This window comes from Scyliorhinus torazame, chromosome 10, assembly GCF_047496885.1.
Source record: "Scyliorhinus torazame isolate Kashiwa2021f chromosome 10, sScyTor2.1, whole genome shotgun sequence".
Taxonomy (NCBI): Eukaryota; Metazoa; Chordata; class Chondrichthyes; order Carcharhiniformes; family Scyliorhinidae; genus Scyliorhinus; species Scyliorhinus torazame.
In genome coordinates this window covers 65454904-65473762 of record NC_092716.1, presented here as the reverse complement: position 1 = coordinate 65473762, position 18859 = coordinate 65454904, and the positions used below count along the sequence as shown (strand labels likewise).

General features: G+C 43.6%; 1 protein-coding gene and 1 long non-coding RNA gene across 4 annotated transcripts in view; one reads left to right on the top strand and one right to left on the bottom strand.

Annotated features, from left to right (window-relative positions):
- Positions 1–5317, bottom strand: part of LOC140430616 (uncharacterized) — a 34166-nt gene extending 28849 nt beyond the window's left edge. Inside the window, exon 1 of the long non-coding RNA XR_011949472.1 lies at positions 5036–5317. This is a non-coding gene — a long non-coding RNA (uncharacterized lncRNA). The remainder of the gene's footprint in view (positions 1–5035) is intronic.
- LOC140430615 (plasmanylethanolamine desaturase 1-like) overlaps positions 1–18859 on the top strand; it is a 182847-nt gene that overhangs the window by 160086 nt on the left and 3902 nt on the right. For 2 of the 3 annotated variants that reach the window (XM_072518214.1, XM_072518212.1), the window contains one exon: positions 17483–17695. In XM_072518214.1, coding sequence (XP_072374315.1) covers positions 17483–17695 — 213 coding nt within the window. The remainder of the gene's footprint in view (positions 1–17482; positions 17696–18859) is intronic. The other variant, XM_072518213.1, reaches the window with a different exon arrangement.

Below are 18859 nucleotides of genomic sequence, written 5' to 3'. Positions count from 1 at the left end.
GTTGTTTTTGGATGTTAAAGGCACAATGCAAATGCAGTTCTGGTTGTTGAATCATGGCGATGTGTGATGATCCAGGAGGTTATGAAGCTTGCCTCGATCACTTGACATCCTTTGGTGATGCAGCCTGTGTTTGACCGCCACCAGATTTGAAACTGCTGAGTGTACTTTCACTTAATGCTACCTCCAGTGAAGTAAAACATACAGAATTTTGCCAAAACACAGCAAGCCAAGAGTTTAACTTCTTTAAATAAGCAGTAGATTGCAAAACGATACAATATCGCCAGTAAATATCGAGTATATCAGATTCCGTTTTGTTTAATTTTATTCCACCGCGTCCATGTTAATTTATAAAGCGTTGAGTAGCTGGGGTTCCCTGCATTACCATCTGCTTGAAAGAAAAGGCAAAGAGAGACATAAAAGACATTCGCAATTCATTCCAAATACTCAGTGGGGGTTATCATACTGCCGTCATTGCAGTGATACTCACACCCCATCCAAATGCTCAACAGGAGGACCATCACGCTGCTAGCATTCCAGATTGTTTGTGCTCACAGCCATTCCAGATTGTTTGTAAAGCCTTCCATTTATATGTAATCAGACTTCAAACAAGCAATGCTATATTTTTGCTGGCTGCGAGTGTGGATGATCCTGAACAATTCTGATCCTGTTCCAAATCTACTTGGAGTGATGTACACAATTATACAGTGCATGAGCAGTCAGCTCCGTTGAAGTGGTTTGATTTTCAGAACCATACAGTATACATATCAACTCGGTTCACTATAATACAAGGAGACGTCATCACCTCTCATCGAATTTTCTTCTCTTACTTTATTTTCTCTTTTTTCTTGCATTAACTTTATCGTTTGATTAATTGTTTTATTTCTGCTTTTCATCTTTTAAGTATCACCCTTTCTTCCGTGCATATTTCCTGTTATGGTACTGGTGAAAGATGCCCTTGGTTTCTTCGTGTCAGGATGCCTCCAGCAGAGAGTACAATGGGATTCTTGAGTGTTGTTGGAGCTGCTGTCATCCAATCCAGGGGAGAGTATTTCACCACACTCCTAAGGTGTTCCTTGTAGACAGGCTTTGGGAGTCAGGAGGTAAGTTCCTCGCCTACTCGCTGACCTGCTCTTGTAGGCACAGTATTTCTGTGGCTGGCCCAGTTCAGTTTCTGGTCAATCGTAACCTCGAGGATGGGATTCAGCAAAGATAATGCCATTGAATGTCAAGGGGGAATATTAGATTTATTCTTCTTGGAGATGGTCATTGCCTGGCATGTATGTGGCCTGAATGTTACTTGCCACCTGTCAGCTAAAGCCTGGATATTATTCAGGTCTTGCATGCAGTTGTCAGCTCCAGGACTAATTTTTCTAATGCCTCGCTCACTGATCCTCCCAGTCCCAGCTTCATAAAGTCTAACTTACCCAAAGCTCTACTGTGCATCTTAACCTAATCACCTATCAGCACAATCTTTCTATCCCTCATCAATACATTGTCCTTCAATAATAAGCATGGGTCAGATTTCATATGCATGACAATAGTACCTAGCTCTGCCTTTTCATTACTACCCCATTGGTACTGCATTTGTTACTGCCAGACAGTCATACAGCATCAAGACATGGATTAACCAGAATTACTTGCAATTCAGTACTGGAAAGATTGAAGGAATCTTGTTTGTTTAACACCACCGGCTATTAATCATTCAATGCTCTGGTCTCACCATGCTCTTGTGATATCCGCGGAAGCTTAACAGTTTGCAATCTTGGGTGCAAATCGCAACAGGGTCCCATGTCGAGAGTATTTAGTGGGTGTTTCCCGGCGTTCGCGGTGCCGAGAGAAACCACGATATTGAATGGGACTTTGTTGCAATCTGGTGCCGCAGCAGGGAACGCCCAGGCTGCACTTAGTCCCGTTTGCAGCACTGAGGAGCTCTGCTTGCCAGAGCTCCTCAGTGCAGGAGGAGATCAGGATGCCATTTAAAATGGCTCCCCAATCTCAATTTCCCCCCCGCCCCCCCCAACGTGATATCCCAAACTCTCCCAAATCACCAATAAGGGTCCACAGGGTCACCCCACATCACACGGGTGGGGCACCCCCTGGCCTGATCCCTGGCATGGACATAATAATAGCTTGGCACTGCCAGCCTGGCACTGCTTCTCCCAGTTTGGTAGTGCCACCTGGGCACCTTGGCAGTGCCAAGTGAAGGGGGTGTCCAGCGATGAGACCTCTTAAAACTGAATAGCTAGGAAGCCACTAGAGTAGTTTTACATAAGTTAGTTTATTAAGGATTGAGATTAATTATAGAAAGTATACCCAGTAATCATTATTAACCATTAAACCATTAGGACATAGCAGTGATAATCATGTAGGCTCTTGCTACAAGCATGATGGGATTTAGGCTAGCTAACTTGCCCATGTTTTTGATCCACACGAGATGTATGGTCAGCAGATTACATATGGACTGAGTATCAGTGGCCCCAATATCCTGTCTGAAATAATCCATGAAGTACAGAAGAAGCCAGTTCTGACATCCTGTCTCTAGCTGGACAATGGGTGGACAGGATGCGGTTAAAATCATGGGTTGATCACAATTTTATTGGGTAGTTTGAACATGACAGCTTCAGGGATTGGTTCGAGTCCAACTGGGGTGGGCTATTGATTTTTGGAAATCATACAATTGATGTGTTTTTATCAGTGTTCAGCAGATCGATCTTGGCATTATCCAGGTCCATCTCTCGTATACACAAAACCAAGCTTGGGACAATAAAAGTCGTCTTATCTAAGGTTGTTGTGTGTCTGCTCTGTTTATTAAACTAAGGCCTAACGATGAGGGAGGAATCCCATGTTAAGGCTGGCTCAATACTCAGACCTTGGAAAATGCTCCTACACCAAAGTGTCCAGTGGCATCGGTAGTGCCTGGGTGCCACACTTCCCAGAGGCCAATCATCCAAGGGCCTCTGATCTCCTGGGAGACCACTCCCCCAAGTGCTGTTCAGCCTGGTCCCCATTTGTGAGGACCAGTACTAACAGTGATTGCCTAAGGTCTCTGAGGTGAACCCAATGCCTTGGGAGATCAGGCGAGCTGCATATTAGAGTGAAACTAGCTACTCCCTCTACTTTGCAGATTTATCAAATACTGATCCCGCCTATTGTCAGATTTGTGACATCTCACGAGATCCCGTTAGATCTCGTGAGGTATGGCGGGTCAGGTTAATCCCAGAAGAGGCCTCTCCATCGACTGGCCACGTCCCGCCCCCGTTCAGGCAGGACAACATCCATCCCTGCCCCTACCTCACCCTGCTTATTACTGAATCTCACTTGGGCCGCTGTCAGCTCCAGGATTGAATTTACAAATGCTTCCCTCCTCAGTTCCAGCTTCACAAAGTCCGACTGATCACAAGCTCTACTGTCTGCATTCTATCTCAATTATTTACCACCAAAATTCTAGCCAAACTCAACTGGCTTCCCGTTCTCTGCAGATCAGTCTCAATTTCGTTGTCGCCCTCTTCAAACCGTTCCCCTGCCTCGCTGCATCCTGCCATTCCAGCACTCTGCAGCTCTTTGTCCTGCTCATGCTCTCTGTTCTTTCAGCTCTGGTCTGCTGCTCACTATTCTGTTTTATCCTCTGTGGCAGAGATTTCAGTCATCCAATCCCCACGTTGTGGAGCTCACTTTCACTTTGAAAAGCTTCCATAAGATTTGACTCTTCATTTGCACTTTTAGTCACCAACCCCACTTTGGTCCTGCTTGGATCTGATGCCTAACTACCCTTGCAATCTTTTTGCTTTATTGCAGGCTCTATATAAATGTAGGTTGCTGTAACTAACTGTGTTTGAATGGACTTCATTCTGTACACCCATCCTTATAGGGCTGTTGGAAACTGTGCTATTTTATTCACCCTCCAACAAATAGATCGTAAAACATCTAGTTGCCTGTATTTTTGCACAAATTCCTCTCAGTCTACTTGATGCGTGTCTGAAATAATGGTCAGGATTTTCCAGTCCTTCCCATCAGCGGGATCTTCCAGTCCTGCTGAAGGCGACGCCCCCTCCATGTGTGACTTGATCCCTGGCGACGCGGCTGGCAAGCAACGCAAATAGGTGAGCTGCTTTCACCACTGTGGGGGGGGGGGGGGGGGGGGGGATCCTGGCTAATATCTTTCATGCGTAATTCTTCTTCAGAAGACCCTGAGCAGAAGATTGGTATCAAATGAATTGGGGGGCTTTAACCTGCATTTGCCACTCGTTGAAATTGTTTGTTGGTATTCCAACATGGGGTGCCATTGCAATGCATCCTAATAACCAAAAATGTAATTCAAAGCATACGAAGCAATGGAGAAAACAACACAATAAACCACAGATCACATAGGAAAGTAGCCTTATCTTTACAGACATGACAGAATGACAAAGGGAGTTTGTGGTAATATAGGTTGGCATTAGTTGAGTTTATTTGTTTGCGATATGTAAATTGGATCCATGGAGATGGGCCTTATTAGAGGTTGGCACTGATTCAGATTGTTTATTCAGTAGAAAGAATCAGACTGTAAACTGGAGCATGGAAATGACCTGGCACTGGTCTCGTTTGTTTATTTGTTTGAAAGGCACATTGTAAGATGGGCCTTCTCGCAAATCTTGCTTATTTGAGAGACACACACACAAGTTTGTGTTATTGTGTCAGGGAATCGAGTGCCAGCGAGCGCCCGGATCCCTGGGCTTCTGGCGCCAGCCCCAAAATAAACTTGTTGAATTCATCAAGGCCACTCCTTTAACTAGCGCTTTCCTCTCACAAGCCACAAAAAAATCTGAGGCAGTGACTTTCGGGTTGCTACAGGCTGCCTAAGACCCCATGCACTGGGAGCTGGCAGCACTAACGTGACATACCAGCAATATGAAAGCAGCTATAATTTAAGCTACCCCTGCAGGGATGGGCCTTACCAACAATAGCTGCTTGTTTCATTATTCTAATGCATTTCAAGTGTTAAAAAGAATCCAAGGCATGCAGTTTTTAAAGTATGAATTTTATACTTTGTATTTACCAAATGCCGTCTTCCTCCTCTTAAAGAAGAACCAAGCTGTTTAATTTTGAAAGGTTATTTGATTTGCCATTGTTCTCCTCTACAGTGTGCAGTGTGTCATTGAACCTTTTTGTCCTCCCTGCAGAAGTCCATTTAAATAGCGGTCCTTTGGTGAAAGCATCTCCCACTGAAGGGAATGGGTAGTGGTAATGAAGCTGGCACTTCTATCATCATACTGTGTTCAGAGAGGTTGCTGTGGAAATACTGGACTTGCACAATCAGATCAGCTGAGTAACAGCAGTTCAAATAGACTCATTGTTGCCAGCACATGATGTCAGCTGATAGAGGATTTTAAAAGCTCTGATAGTTTGATGTGAGCAGCTGCCTGTGATTTGCAAGCAATATTTCCCGTTTTATTTTTTAAATAATTCCTGAAGGATTCAAAGTATGATCCACTCCCACTCGGCTGCACCCTTACCCACTCTCTGGCGTTCTCCCTTGCAGTACAGAATGACATGTGAGACCGTGCAGAATAACACAGTTCAGGTCACACAGGAAAATTAGGGTGAGTCCTGATGCCGTTTCCTACAAGGAGCATGGGGTCATATCCATTGGCCCATTAACAATCAACAGGGGATGCATTCTCAATCAGATGTCCAGCTGCTAAGGCCTTTTTCCCAGGAGACGAGCATCCAGATGGTGTTGTTTGAATTCTGTTCCCCAGGGATAATCCCGTATGTGCTTGGAAAACTGATTCACCACATGTTCTTCCTCCCTTCCAGTTTTAAATGGACTTTTGATCTGACCCCCTTCTGTCTCCCACTACTCTTTGCAGGAAACATTATCAGGACCCCCCAGTACGCAAAGCCTATGCGGGGGAAAAAAAAAAGTCAGCACTGTTCTGCCTGTAGAGCTATGGAATTCTTTCATCTAGCTCCCAGATGGGAAAGTGGATATAATATTGGTGGTCGTATTCCTTCACCTTTCTGTGCTGACATTACAGAATTGAAACGGCTCAAGGACTTCCGCTGAATTTTACAGCTCCATCCTCCCAGAGGACCTTCAGAGCCCGGTCTACTTTTAAAAATTAAGAGCAGCATCATCTTCAGTAATCTGCAAACTAACTAACTACCAAGGGGGAGCTTTGAATTGCATAGTGTATGTTCTTTGCACGGAATGAATTTGATGCTTTTTCAATTGTGAGCCAACAACTCTGCAGGCATCGGACTCCTCTTCCAGCATCGGAGACGTATTTGAAATTCTGGATGGGGTGGATAGCCACAGAGGCCATAACCTTTCCAAATTCCTCCTGTTTGGTCATTCCAAAGCATTCAAATAATCTATGGGGGCTCCTGCTGAGCAAATCTACTTGCTCCTGAAAGGCGAGTGGGTCAGCAGGTTGTGCAAAGTGAAAGCCACAGTTGCCTGGTGATATTTTGATCAGAATTCTTTGAATCCCGAAGGGAAAGAGTTTAGTAGAATATTTTCTTCCAAATTGGCATTAAAACACAGCTAGATTTTGCTGAATCTGTAGGGATGCACAAATCCAGTGCATTCATCACAATTTTAGTCCGATTTTAACCGACCTGTGTGTGTGTTGCCGATTGGATTTTACACTAAAACCCAGAGGATGTTTACACTTTGGTAACTGTTCACAAAGATGGCATAGCAATGAATGTTGCATTGTGTTAGGCACTGAGGACAACTCTGATACTGTGAGTGCTTCAGTTTGTTTTAAAATCATACACTGCCCCATTTTAATTTCATTCTTGATGTAAATTCAGAAAATCCACCCCATTAAAATCTACACTTTGAGGTAATTTTCAATTTCACATGGGGAAGGACATCGCCTGATCTTCATTCTGCCATGAGTGTCAATGGAAACGGAAATTGGGCGGATTTTATAGTGGGTGGGCAATTGACTTGCTAAGTTTACTGCCAAAGTGTTAAAGGTGAAAATTAGCTGCGATGATTTTAAAAATACTTAAAGCTGGTTCCTGGTGATGGATGCAAAAAATATTTTTGGCAGTGGCCAGGCGGGGGGAAAGCTACTTGGTCACAGGGCAGGGATGCAGCATTGAAAGAGGGTGAATTTATTGAATTCCACAAGTCACTGCTGGGCAAAATCTAAGTATCCTCACCTGTGATAGGATGCTGTCACCCTGAGTACCAGGGTATTTCTACTTCCAACTCACTGCTGTCATCTCCCAGTGCTATCCCTCGCTGACTATCTGTAACGTTCCCACCATTGCACATCCTCCCAACACCTACCACCCTGCTTTCTCTACTCCAGCAATCCACCTCCATTATTCCACTGCTATCATTCTCCTGTCCCTCTCTTCCAGTGCTCTCACGACCCAGGATTCTCCCGATGTCTCCAAACGCACTAATTGACCCTGCAACCCTTAATGCCTCTCCAGTGTTTACTGATCCAAACATTCCAATGGTCTGTCACCTCCTGACTCGTGTCCTGAAACCGCAGGAACACTATCTCAACATAAGTGACACCCCCACTACTATGTACAATATTTGATACTTGCCCCCATCTTTTTGGAACATTTTCCCTATCACTTTCCACTGAATCTTTTTTAAAGATATGGAACAACTTACCGTAAACCACGGCAGATAAGTAGACCTGGGCAGGAATTGTCTGGCCGTTTGCTAGCAGCGGGATTCTCTGGACCCATCAACAGTACACCTCCTACCCGTGGGTTTCCCAGGCAGTGTGGGGTGGCTTCAATGGGAATTCCCTTTGACGGTGGCGGGAGCAGAGAATCCTGCAGTCAGCGAATGGTGCGCCGCCTCTCATCACCCAGAAACACGCGGCTAGGAGGCAAAGAATCCCGCCCCATAAGTCGACCTGGTTTCTCCTGCCCCAAAACTCATGTTTTTGCATATGCTTGATGTATAAGTCGACTCCTTGTCAGCCACGGCATACGATATTTGCATTCGTAAGTTGAATCAGTATCCTGCCCTACAAATGCATATTTTACTTACTGCCACTTTAGAACTGGGCTTAAAGGATCAAGCAGGCATTGCAAGCTGTGTTGTGATGGTGCATAGGAGTTCAAGCAATGCCCACACTTGGTGTCAGAAACCGATGATTCTTGAAAGTGGCGACCACCAAGCCGGTTGGTCATTGACCCCTGTGTTTGGAGGTTTTTTTTGAGGCCTCAAATGTCTACCTGTATACCAACATCTATGTTATCTGCGTTTCTAAACTAACTTTAACTCATTTCCATGTGATTTATTCATTTAAGTCATATATCCATTGACTTTGAATCAAAAATACCATGATCTACAATATTCTGTAATAAAAATCTGATTTGACATTCAGTTATTGAATATTAAGCAGACATAGCAGTTTAATTGAATGCTATATGGGATAAAGTAATGTATTCTCAGTCACTATCAACACAGCCCAGGGACATCTACTCGTCTATAGTTCAAAACTCTTGATATTTTTGGTGGGAACTGTGTTTACGTTGTCCTCTTTTTGTTTCCAATTCTGTATTTGAGTAGTACCATGATTAATGCTCTACGGGGAGCACTGATTTGAGCAGAATGCATAGGTTGTTGCTAAAACACCAGTTGCATGCTTGTAACATTGTCTGATAGCAAAGCTGTCTCAGCAGAGCATTTGCTGAGAATGTACAGTGTTAAGACAGCTATTTTCTGTGATCAAAGTGTTTGTTTACAGTTTTGCCAAAAAAGGAGAATGGAATAATTCATTTGCAAAATTGTCGGGGTGATGCTGCTGCTAAGTACTGCGTAATATGAATTATTGTAACTTTGAGTTGGATCGTTCTCGTGCTGTTCTTATGGAAGTTAGTGCCGGCAGGATATTCCACCACAGGGACCACATAATTTGCTCACCCCATGGGCGCGATTCTCCACTCCCACGCCAAAGTGGCCGCGCCGTCGTGAACGCCGTCGAGGTTCACGACGGCGCGGAACGGCCCCGGTCCCGACCGATTCAGGCCCTGACAATGGGCCACGATCGGGGCCGCATCATCTACACACGCCAGGCCTTGTCGCCCGCATAAAAGCGGCGCCGCATAGATGACGCGGCCGGCGCCGCATAACGGGCGTCATCCGCGCATGCGCGGGTTGGCCGGCGCCAACCCGCGCATGCGTGGTTGCCGTCCTCTCTAAGTCCGCCCCGCAAGAAGATGGGGGACGGATCTTGCGGGGCCGCGGAAGGAAGGAGGTCCTCCTTCAGAGAGGAGGCCCGATGATCGGTGGGCACCGATCGCGGGCCACCCCACATTTCAGGTAAAGCCCGGTGCAGGATCCCCCCTCGCCCCCCCACAGGCCGCCCCCCCCCCCCAGGTGTTCATGCACCGCTCACAACTGCAGCGACCAGGTGTGGATGGCGCCGGGGGGAACCCGCCATTTTGGCCTGGCCGCTCGGCCCATCCGGGCCTCAGAATAGCGGGGGTGCCGGAGAATCGCCATTTTGGGTGTCTCCGGCCTGCGAAACTCGACCGGGCCGTTCCCGCCGCTTGGGAGAATCGCAGGAGGGCGTCGGACCGGCGTCCCCGGAAATTTTGGCGGCCCAGGCGATTCTCCCAACCGGCGTGGGAGTGGAGAATCGCGCCCCATATCTTTGCATGCACCTTTCCAGCTGGAACACAATCAGGAGCAGCAAGATAAAAGGAAACAGAAATTGCTGGACACTCTCAACAGGCCTGAGCAGCATCTGTGGAGACAGAATGGAGCTAATGTTTCGGGTCTGGGTGATTTATTTTTTTGTCAAAGCTGGTGTAGCAAGCCTGTTCATTTTCCCTTTTTCTCCAAGCTTGGGGTGTTGGAACCCATTGCAGAGTTGGTCCCATCAGCCTGATTGACACTAGCTAACCAACAGCCTAGAGATCAAATCTGGGAGTTCTGTGATCTTTTAGCTTAGCCATTTACTACCTTAACCAGTGGAGTCTTTGGGGAAGCCACATTATCATTAGAAAAAATAATCCCTGAGTGGAAAAAAATATGCGCATCAACTGGGGACTGGATAAAATGAGCTTGATTAAGAGGAAGAATTCAATTCAGCCAGTGACAAATTAAGGTAATCTTGTGTTCTTCCCTCCACATTGAATGGGGTACCAAAAAGCATCTGACTGATAAATTATCGCAAGCATCCTATCTAACTCAATTTTTTAAAATGCCAGGATGTTCCAACAGTGACCAGGTAGCTACGATCTGTAGTGATTAAGACATATACTTGTATTATAATCTGGGCTGCACCAAATTCCGACCTTATCTGTCTGATATGCTAATTCCTTTTTTACACAACAATCTGGTAAAATGATGAAGGAGTAATGTAACCGCTTACAAAAGAACTTGCAGATAATTGTAATCCAAAAGTGACACGTCGGAATGGATTTGGGTTATTCACCCACCCCGACAGTTCGTCCATTATATTAGTTTGTGGCTGATCAATATCTCAACTCTATTTCCAGACATTTGGATCAAATTATTTAAGACCCAAGTACACAATGGCATGGTGAAAAAAACAGATTCACCGTATATTCAGTTTTCTTTTATGTTTCTTTCAATCCACATAAACTAACAAAGGGAACCTGTACTGTGCATGTATTCTCCTTTCAATTCTGAACAATATCTTTACAAATTGATTCTGTTTTACTTGTAAATTGTGCAGTTCAGTGCAGGGTGTTTCAGCACAGTGTGGAACAAATGTATGTACAACGGGAACATTTTTCAGCTTTCTGTCTGTTTGTCTGTCTCTGTCTCTCTCTCTCTCTCCTCCCCCCCCCGACCCCCCCCCCCCACCCTCTCCTCCTCTCCCCCCCCCCCCCCCCCCCCAATAATGAGTTGCGGGATGTATTTATAATTTGCAGTCTGCTGCAGTCGCAGTTGATGACCAAACTCTGACAGTACAACGTTTTGTGAGAAAGGTCAAGAATGTAATTAACACAGCAAGTTTGGAGAAGTAGAATAGTGTCATGCTCAAAAATAACTGTAAACATCCAAGCCGAGCAGGATCGGATCAACCCCTGATTTTGTATGTGTGAGATTGTGAACAAACAAGGGCTCAGAGGAAATGTCTGTGAGAAAGATGCAACTCTGGACTGTTGAGTGGGATGTATGAAAATGTAATGCAGGTTCACTATCTGATGTGAATACGTGTCAAGAATCATCTTGTACTCCAACGAAATAGCTGATCAATTTTGACATTCTTGTTATTGATTGGTGGATTTAGGTAGAGTTAACACAGTCAGATGTGACATGAACTGTCAGTGGGACATGGCGTAGGATAAGGCACAAGCTGACAGCCAGGAAGAGAATGAAGAGATGAAGAAGAATCTTCTACGATCTTTCCTGACTAGGATCTGGCATCCTCTGGTGCTCATTAGGACATGCAGTAACTCAGAAACAGGATGATAGCTCCAGTGGTTTAATGCTCAGCTGCAAACTACAACAATGTAAGTCTGATTCCGAGGGATGCCTGTCACTCAAATGTGTTTGCCTTGGAGGGTGAATCTTCATTCTCCTCAGGTGAGCTGCAAGATAGGATGTATTACAAGACTCATTTTTGCCATGGGGAAGTGAAAAAATATGCCAACATACTCTGTTTGAATTGTATGTTGCTGGGGTGATCTAGCCTCTCGGGCAGTACTGTGCCTGCGACGATGCAGGACGGTATTCTGTACTGAAATGGCTGTGTGCCCCTTGCTTGGCAGATTGTGTAGGGCACTTATGCCTCAACTTGGTTGGCTCTAATGCAGCACTGTGCTGAATATCATAATGCGCAAGTTTTCCAAGACAATGGTCATCAATAAATTCTAGTTGATCCAGCATGATCGCTTTGCAGCATTCAACACCGTCAACTACACCAAACTCCTTCAATGCCTGCTGTCCAGCTCAGTGGCACTACCCTCACCTGCTTCCATTCTTACCCATACAGTCATTGGCAGAGAATTTCCTCCAATGTTTCTGGAACATGCCTCTTCATTCACCTGAGGAAGGAGCAGTGCTCCGAAAGCTAGTGATTTGAAACAAACCTGTTGGACTTTAACCTGGTGTTGTAAGACTTCTTACGGTGCCCACCCCATTCCAACGCCGGCATCTCCACATCATGTTCTTCCAAAGCTAGACTTTGTGTACACTCAACATCCTTGTCCCCACCAATATGTAGCTGTGCATTAAACCGTCTAGGTCCTAAGTCCCGCTATTGCCCCCTAAACCTTTCTGGCGCTTTACTTCCCTCGCTTAACACACTCCAAAAAATGTACCTCTTTAATCAAGCTTCTAGTCCCCCATCCCGCCATCCCCTCCATTGGCCTGGTGTCATTTTCTTTTCCAATTAGCACTCTGTGAAGCACTTTGGGGGGTTGTCGCAAATAGTCGGAATATTTGACATAACGTCTTAAAATGGAGAAATAAAGCACGGCTTACCAGTATTATTAATGAATTACCAGGTGGATGCGGTGATGCAATGTACACAATTGGAGTAGCAATGTGCTTGTATTGGGATTCCACACAAACTGAGTTTAGAGTCTTGACAAAACCATGAGGATGAGATGAAACAGAGTGGAGGAAGTACTTTGGACTGCCCAGGGACACTTTCCCATCGGATTGCTGGAGGTGTTTGATCAGGTTGCTGGACCAATCCATTGGCCGTTGAGTAACATGTGACATGGAAATATCTAAAGTGGGAGAGAGTAAATTAAGTGAAGGACATGTGGGAAAAGAATGTTGCACTCTAATGAAGACTCTGGGGAGAAACAAGTTTATGAAAAAACTTTAAGTTAGGACATCATAGAAGGGGGAGAAGAAGACACAACCCAGAACACGGGGGAAGTGGGGTAGAGGGACCAAAAGGGCACGGGGGAAGGGAGAATGCCCAGAACAGCAACAGGAAGGGCACACCGGGGGGACCGCAAGCATGTCTCTGGTATGTTTCAATACCAGGGAACCACATATAAATAGTAGAACAGAGAGGCCAGGAACCCAACCATCGGGGGCCTAAAGCAAAAGGGGCACCTTAAATCTGCACATAGTTTCTCATGGCATTTGCAACAAAGCACGTTAACTTCCAGTTTGCACTATATTTTGTACTATACATTCTCAATTGGTCCCTTGTTAGTTATACTTGCTTCTTGTATGTTTAAACACTAATGCTACTAGCTACTGCTACTACTACACTGCTACTAGCCAAATGTAAATAACCAATAGAAAACAATGTGTAAAAATGGGGCGAGAAGGGAAGGGTTCAGGTTGTGGGAGTGGGTAGGCTATGTTTTGAGGTTTTATGTTTGTACCAGTGTCTAACTCTGTCTTATTTTGCACTATTGAGTATTCTATAAAATGAAAACCCAAATAAAAATATATATTTTTAAAAGTTAGGACATCATTTCTAAGCCACGTTACAGACAAGATCACTCGAGATTAGTAATAACTTTGGGTTTACATTCAAAATGCAAAGGGGACACATTCAATAAAATGTTGCACTTTAGTCCAAACTAATGCTGACCAATGCATCCTGCACAAATGGGTAATGGATGTTAATTGTATTGTAGCATTGACTAGGTGCTGATACAGTGCCATTACACTCATTGAGACAATTTATATATAGTATCGGGAAAAGCCTGTGATTTCATAGAATCCCCACAGTGCTAAGGAGGCCATCCGAAAGAGCACCATACCTGGGCCCATTTCCCCACCCTATCCCATAACCCCACCTAACCTGCACATCTTTGGACTATGGGAGGAAACCAGAGCACCCGGAGGAAATCCACGCAGACACGGGGAAAATATGCAAACTCCACACAGACAGTAACCCGAGGCTAGAATTGAACTCGGGTCCCTGGAGCTGTGAGACAGCAGTGCTAACCACTGTGCCGCCCTTTGTCTGTTGTTATTTAATGTTAGGGGATGTTAACTTCGCTTTCCTCTTGCAAATGTCTAACAGCTGTTTACCTTGCGTACTATCCAATATTTGTTCAAACCCTCATGGCCATGAGGTGAACTCCAGCAGTGAACAAGATACTTAAGCTTAAATATTTAAATTAAAAATTATCCCTTTTATTTGATCTGTGTAAATGTGCTTCAACAGGTAATATGCCAGTAGAACCAAAAGTGGTTGCAGGCTTGTCATCTTGTTATTTTGACTTCCGTGGTAAGCAGTATATTAAAACGATATCACTTTATTCATCTATTCAGTTATTTAGATATATAGCTGACTTTCTCACAAGTTGCAAGAATGTTCAAATTGTTCTTTTATAGCACCATCTAGTGGCACTACAACAATTTCCTCTTCAGTCAAGCCCCAAAAAGCCACCATTTTCACTATATTTAACTGATTGTTATTTTTACTGTCATGATTACTCATATTTATAAAGCATTAATTTTTACGTGATGCAGTATCTTTACCAATCATGGATTAAACCAAAAGGTGATTCTTAAGATTTTTGAAGGGGAGACATTTGAAGAGAACAGAGTTAATGTGAAAGTAACTCTCCTTTAAACACAGGCTTTTTACAGAATTGGGTCAGATCTGTCATATAGAAACATAGAAAGTAGAAGCAGGAGTGGGCTATTCGGCCCTTTGAGCCTGCTCCGCCATTCATTATGATCATGGTTGATCATCCATCTCAATTACCTGTTCCGCCCCCCCCCCCAAATATCCTTTGATCCCCATCACCTCACGTGCTATATTTAACTCCTTCTTTAAAACATACAATATTTTGGCCTCAAGTGCTTTCTGTGGAAGTGAATTCCACAGGTTCATCACTCTCTGGGTGAAGACATTTCTCTTCATCTCAGTCCTTAACGGTCTACCTCGTAGCCCCAGACTGTGACCCCTGGTTCTGGATTACCCCACCATTGGGAATAGTGTCTTGTCCAGTCCTGTAAGAATTTTATAGATTTCTGTCATTCTTCTGAACTCCAGCAAATATAATCCCAACCAACTCAATCTCTCCTCGTACCGCTGTCCCAGGAATCTGTCTGTTAAACCTTGCGAACTCATGTCTGATAAACATGTGCAGTATAAACGGATAATTTACTCTTATAGGCACCAGGCATCAATGTTATAGCCACCAGGCATCAATGTTCGGCTCATGGGAGGCTGTTGGTGAGGCACTTGTTCAAGAAGATGCTGAGAGAGGATAATTGACTGCGAGTCTATTTGGTTAAATATTCCAAAATATATGTTAAAACTCTTACCAGATTCTGATTATTTTTAAGAAGTTACTTTTATTGTATTGAGCATTTTATATGTTCCCAGCTTGTTGATAGTTTCCATGTTCAGATATTCTGCGGTAAAGTGCAATTTTGAAGGTAGGGTTACGCTCAAATTTACTTAATGGGCCTTGAATTAATAACCCATTAATACTCGATGTTCCTTCTAGCTGTTATAATGGATATGTGATTTCTGTTTCTACAAATATTGAGGACTGCATGTTCTAACGTAAAATTTGAGAAATGTTAATGTCAAAAAAAAAGTATTGCTAAATATTGCTTTACAATTGTGCTATAATTACAGCTTTTTACAGAAGCGCCACTTTATTCCTCAACAATGATGTGGATCTATCTTGTCCTCTCTTTCATCTCTCTTCAGCTCGCCCAGCGCGTGCTAAACTTTATTATCGGACCATGTATGTTTTCAGTTGTTGACGTTTCTACCAATCCAGTCTACTGAATAGGATACTTTAGGATAGTTATTTCAGTGCATCCCTTCAAAATATCTCGACGTTTCAGAGGTGTTGGAATCCCAGTGCAGAATCTTGTTCCCCTGAAGACTAAAAGTACTTCAAATATTGTATATTGCTGTGTATTAACCACATATTTGCTGGGGCAACTGGAGGTTTGAATGAGAAACAAATAACCCGAAGCATTCCATTCCAGTTTCCAATAAGAATACGAACCATGTTGAGTTATATTTTAACTCTTTAAATGCCAAATTAGGATTTTGACGCCTTTCCAGTCACAACCTAAAATGTTATTTTGGTTAGATTCTGAAAATTCCTTGTTTCTGTAGATTTTCTTTTACAGCTCAGTGCTTTAGTATAAAATGTTAGAAAATGATAGCGTCTTTCGTTCACAGCTGTTGCCTGGCCAAAAACATTTGGGAATTTTGAAGGCTGCAAAGGACGTGCAGTACTCAGTAGGTTAACCATATAAAGAGTTGATGAAGTAGGCCTTTGAAACCAAACCGTGCTTTCATCCCAAAACACTGTGCAGGTCAGCAACCTCTTTCTTCTCTTCATGCAGGCTCTCCTGACAGGGAAAGTGCTGTTGCTGAGAAAGGAATTCATCACTTCTGGTAATAGTCAAGCACTCCGTTGTGCAACCATGTTCGGCCGTTGGATGGATTGAACGCAAAATGCACTGAATATTTATTGCCGCAACAGTAGTGAATGGTTAATTCACGCCTGTAATTTTAATTTGTGACCTGAAATCTTCAGTTGAAGAGCAGATTTTGAATTGTTAGATTCAACCTCACTGACAGAACAAAGAGTGTGGCGTATAACATTGGAAATTGAATTTAGGATCTGAACTTCAAGAATGTGAATAGTAAGGATTTTTCAGGAGCCCTGATTATTTTGTTTTAGCGATGTTTAAAAAGGAACCTTGCGTATGTCTTTTCCATTGTGATGCAACAATATCTGAGGTTGGATTTGTGAACACGAAGGAGAAGGAAAAGGCTACTTCCGACTTCTGAGGGAGGTAACAGAATAATTAGAAAAGGAAAAGAAAGTCATGCTTCGAAAGTGAAAGGAGTTACTGGTGGACATTGCTGCCACGGTGTAACATGAAGGCCAGTCCATGTTGATTGTAGCAGTCAGGAGTTTTATTTGATTAAAGCACACTTCCTGTTCGTCTTGCTTAACAATTCTGTAAAATCTGAAATTATTGTTCCCATATTCTATAACCTTAGTGTGAAATCCTACAGAAATTAGAAATTGTCTTTGGGATTCTGTGAGCTTTGTTTAACAAGATGAAGCACTATCAATTACGACGAGAGTAGAGAGTAATCGAGGCTTTATTACAGAGAGATGTGTGGCCTCCTACAGCTGCTGCCGAAATGGCTGCAGTTCGGAGAGCACACACATTTATACTCCACCTACTGGGCGGAGCCAGCAGGCAGGGATCTACCCCCGTACCTGTAGTACAGGGGCCTTACTGTAATACCCTCGTATACAGTGCAGTATATACAATATAATACAACAGTGGTGACTACCACACAAGGTTTTACTGGACCATGTGATTCTGCCCCATTTCTCATCACAACATAACCCCATTGACATTCATAAAACGTAGAAGCTAGATTTGTAGCTCGTGCATAACCCATGAAAGATGATGGAAAGGGTTAGCATTTAATTTTTTCCCCAAAGAATTATTAGCCAGAATTAAATTTTTCCATATTGGCAAGTACTTGAGTGGTAGTTTGATTGCTGTAAGATGGAGTTTCATTTGATTCCTTCTTTGTTTTCCTTTTTGCAGAAGCTGTCTATGAAGCTTATGCCTGGAACTCTTATGTGTTCTGTTTAGGCATATTTGTGACAATGACCAATCAGATTCACAAATGGTCGCACACGTACTTCGGTCTGCCTCGTTGGGTCACCATGTTGCAGGACTTTCACATCATCTTGCCCAGAAAGCATCACCGAATCCATCATGTTGCCCCCCACGAAACCTACTTCTGCATTACCACAGGTCAGAATTGTAAATACTGCTTCGGAACCCAAGAATAGTGACAGAAAATTGTGCTGCCAACAAACTACCTCAAACGTTTATCCTTGAACTAGAACATGTTTAATTAAAATATCAAGCCTTGGTTACATTCCCTGTATTCAGTATTTTGCTTACGATCACTTTGACAGTTGAGCATTTAATTTATAAAGGTAATCTTGCCCAAAAGTCAACCGTCTTGCTAATATAAACACTTACTCTTATTTTTTTTTGTATTCGTACCTAGCTGTGAAATATTAGTGGGCAAATGTAGGTGTTGTCAATATCTTTATAATTAGTTGGTGGAAATTCAAAAGTAGTTACCTGCCCGAGGACTGCAGTCAAATGAAAAGGGATCACTTTTGTCCTCAACGTGAATAGCAGTGTGGCCTAGTTCCCACCTGAGATAAAATGCTCCATAACAGGATCGGTCACTTATCATCTCCCTGTGTGACATAACCTTTCATTATCCAAGCTAGATGGAGCATTGCAGAATTCCGTTCTGTTTGCAATTAGAAGTGGCTGACACGAGTGATGCTGTAAAACAACCTGGATTACAGTTTGGGGCCGGTTTAGCTAACTTGTCTAGATAGCTGGTTTGTGATGCAAAGCAAGGCCAGCAGCACGGGATCAATTCCAGTATCGGCTGAAGTTATTCATGAAGGCTCCACCTTCTCAAACTCCCCTCTCGTCTGAGGTACTGTGACCCTCTAGTTAAACCCCCGGTCAGCCCTCCCCCTCAAAGGGGAAAGCAGCCTATGGTCATCTGGGACTATGCTGACTTTACCTTACAGGCCTTGATCTGGACAAGTTACAAAATCAGATTTGAAGGACAAGGCAATTTTGGTCTAACATAATGAATTGCAAAGGTGAGGCTTTGTGTATACGTTCTGCACAACAGCACCACACAACCAGTCAAAAGTACAAAACTGGTCATAGCCAATCATCTCATTCAGGACTGAGTTGTCATGGTTGTAGTATTGTTTCAAACTGGTATGAGAAAGCCAGGCCCTTGTTTTAAACCCAGCAGTACCCAAACATCCTCCTTGCTGAGGAAGCCAGGTTCACTATCAACCATTGGAAAAAAAATGATGAGTTGTTTTGTAGGACACCAACGATGAGTGTATTTACAAACAATCCACAAGGGAG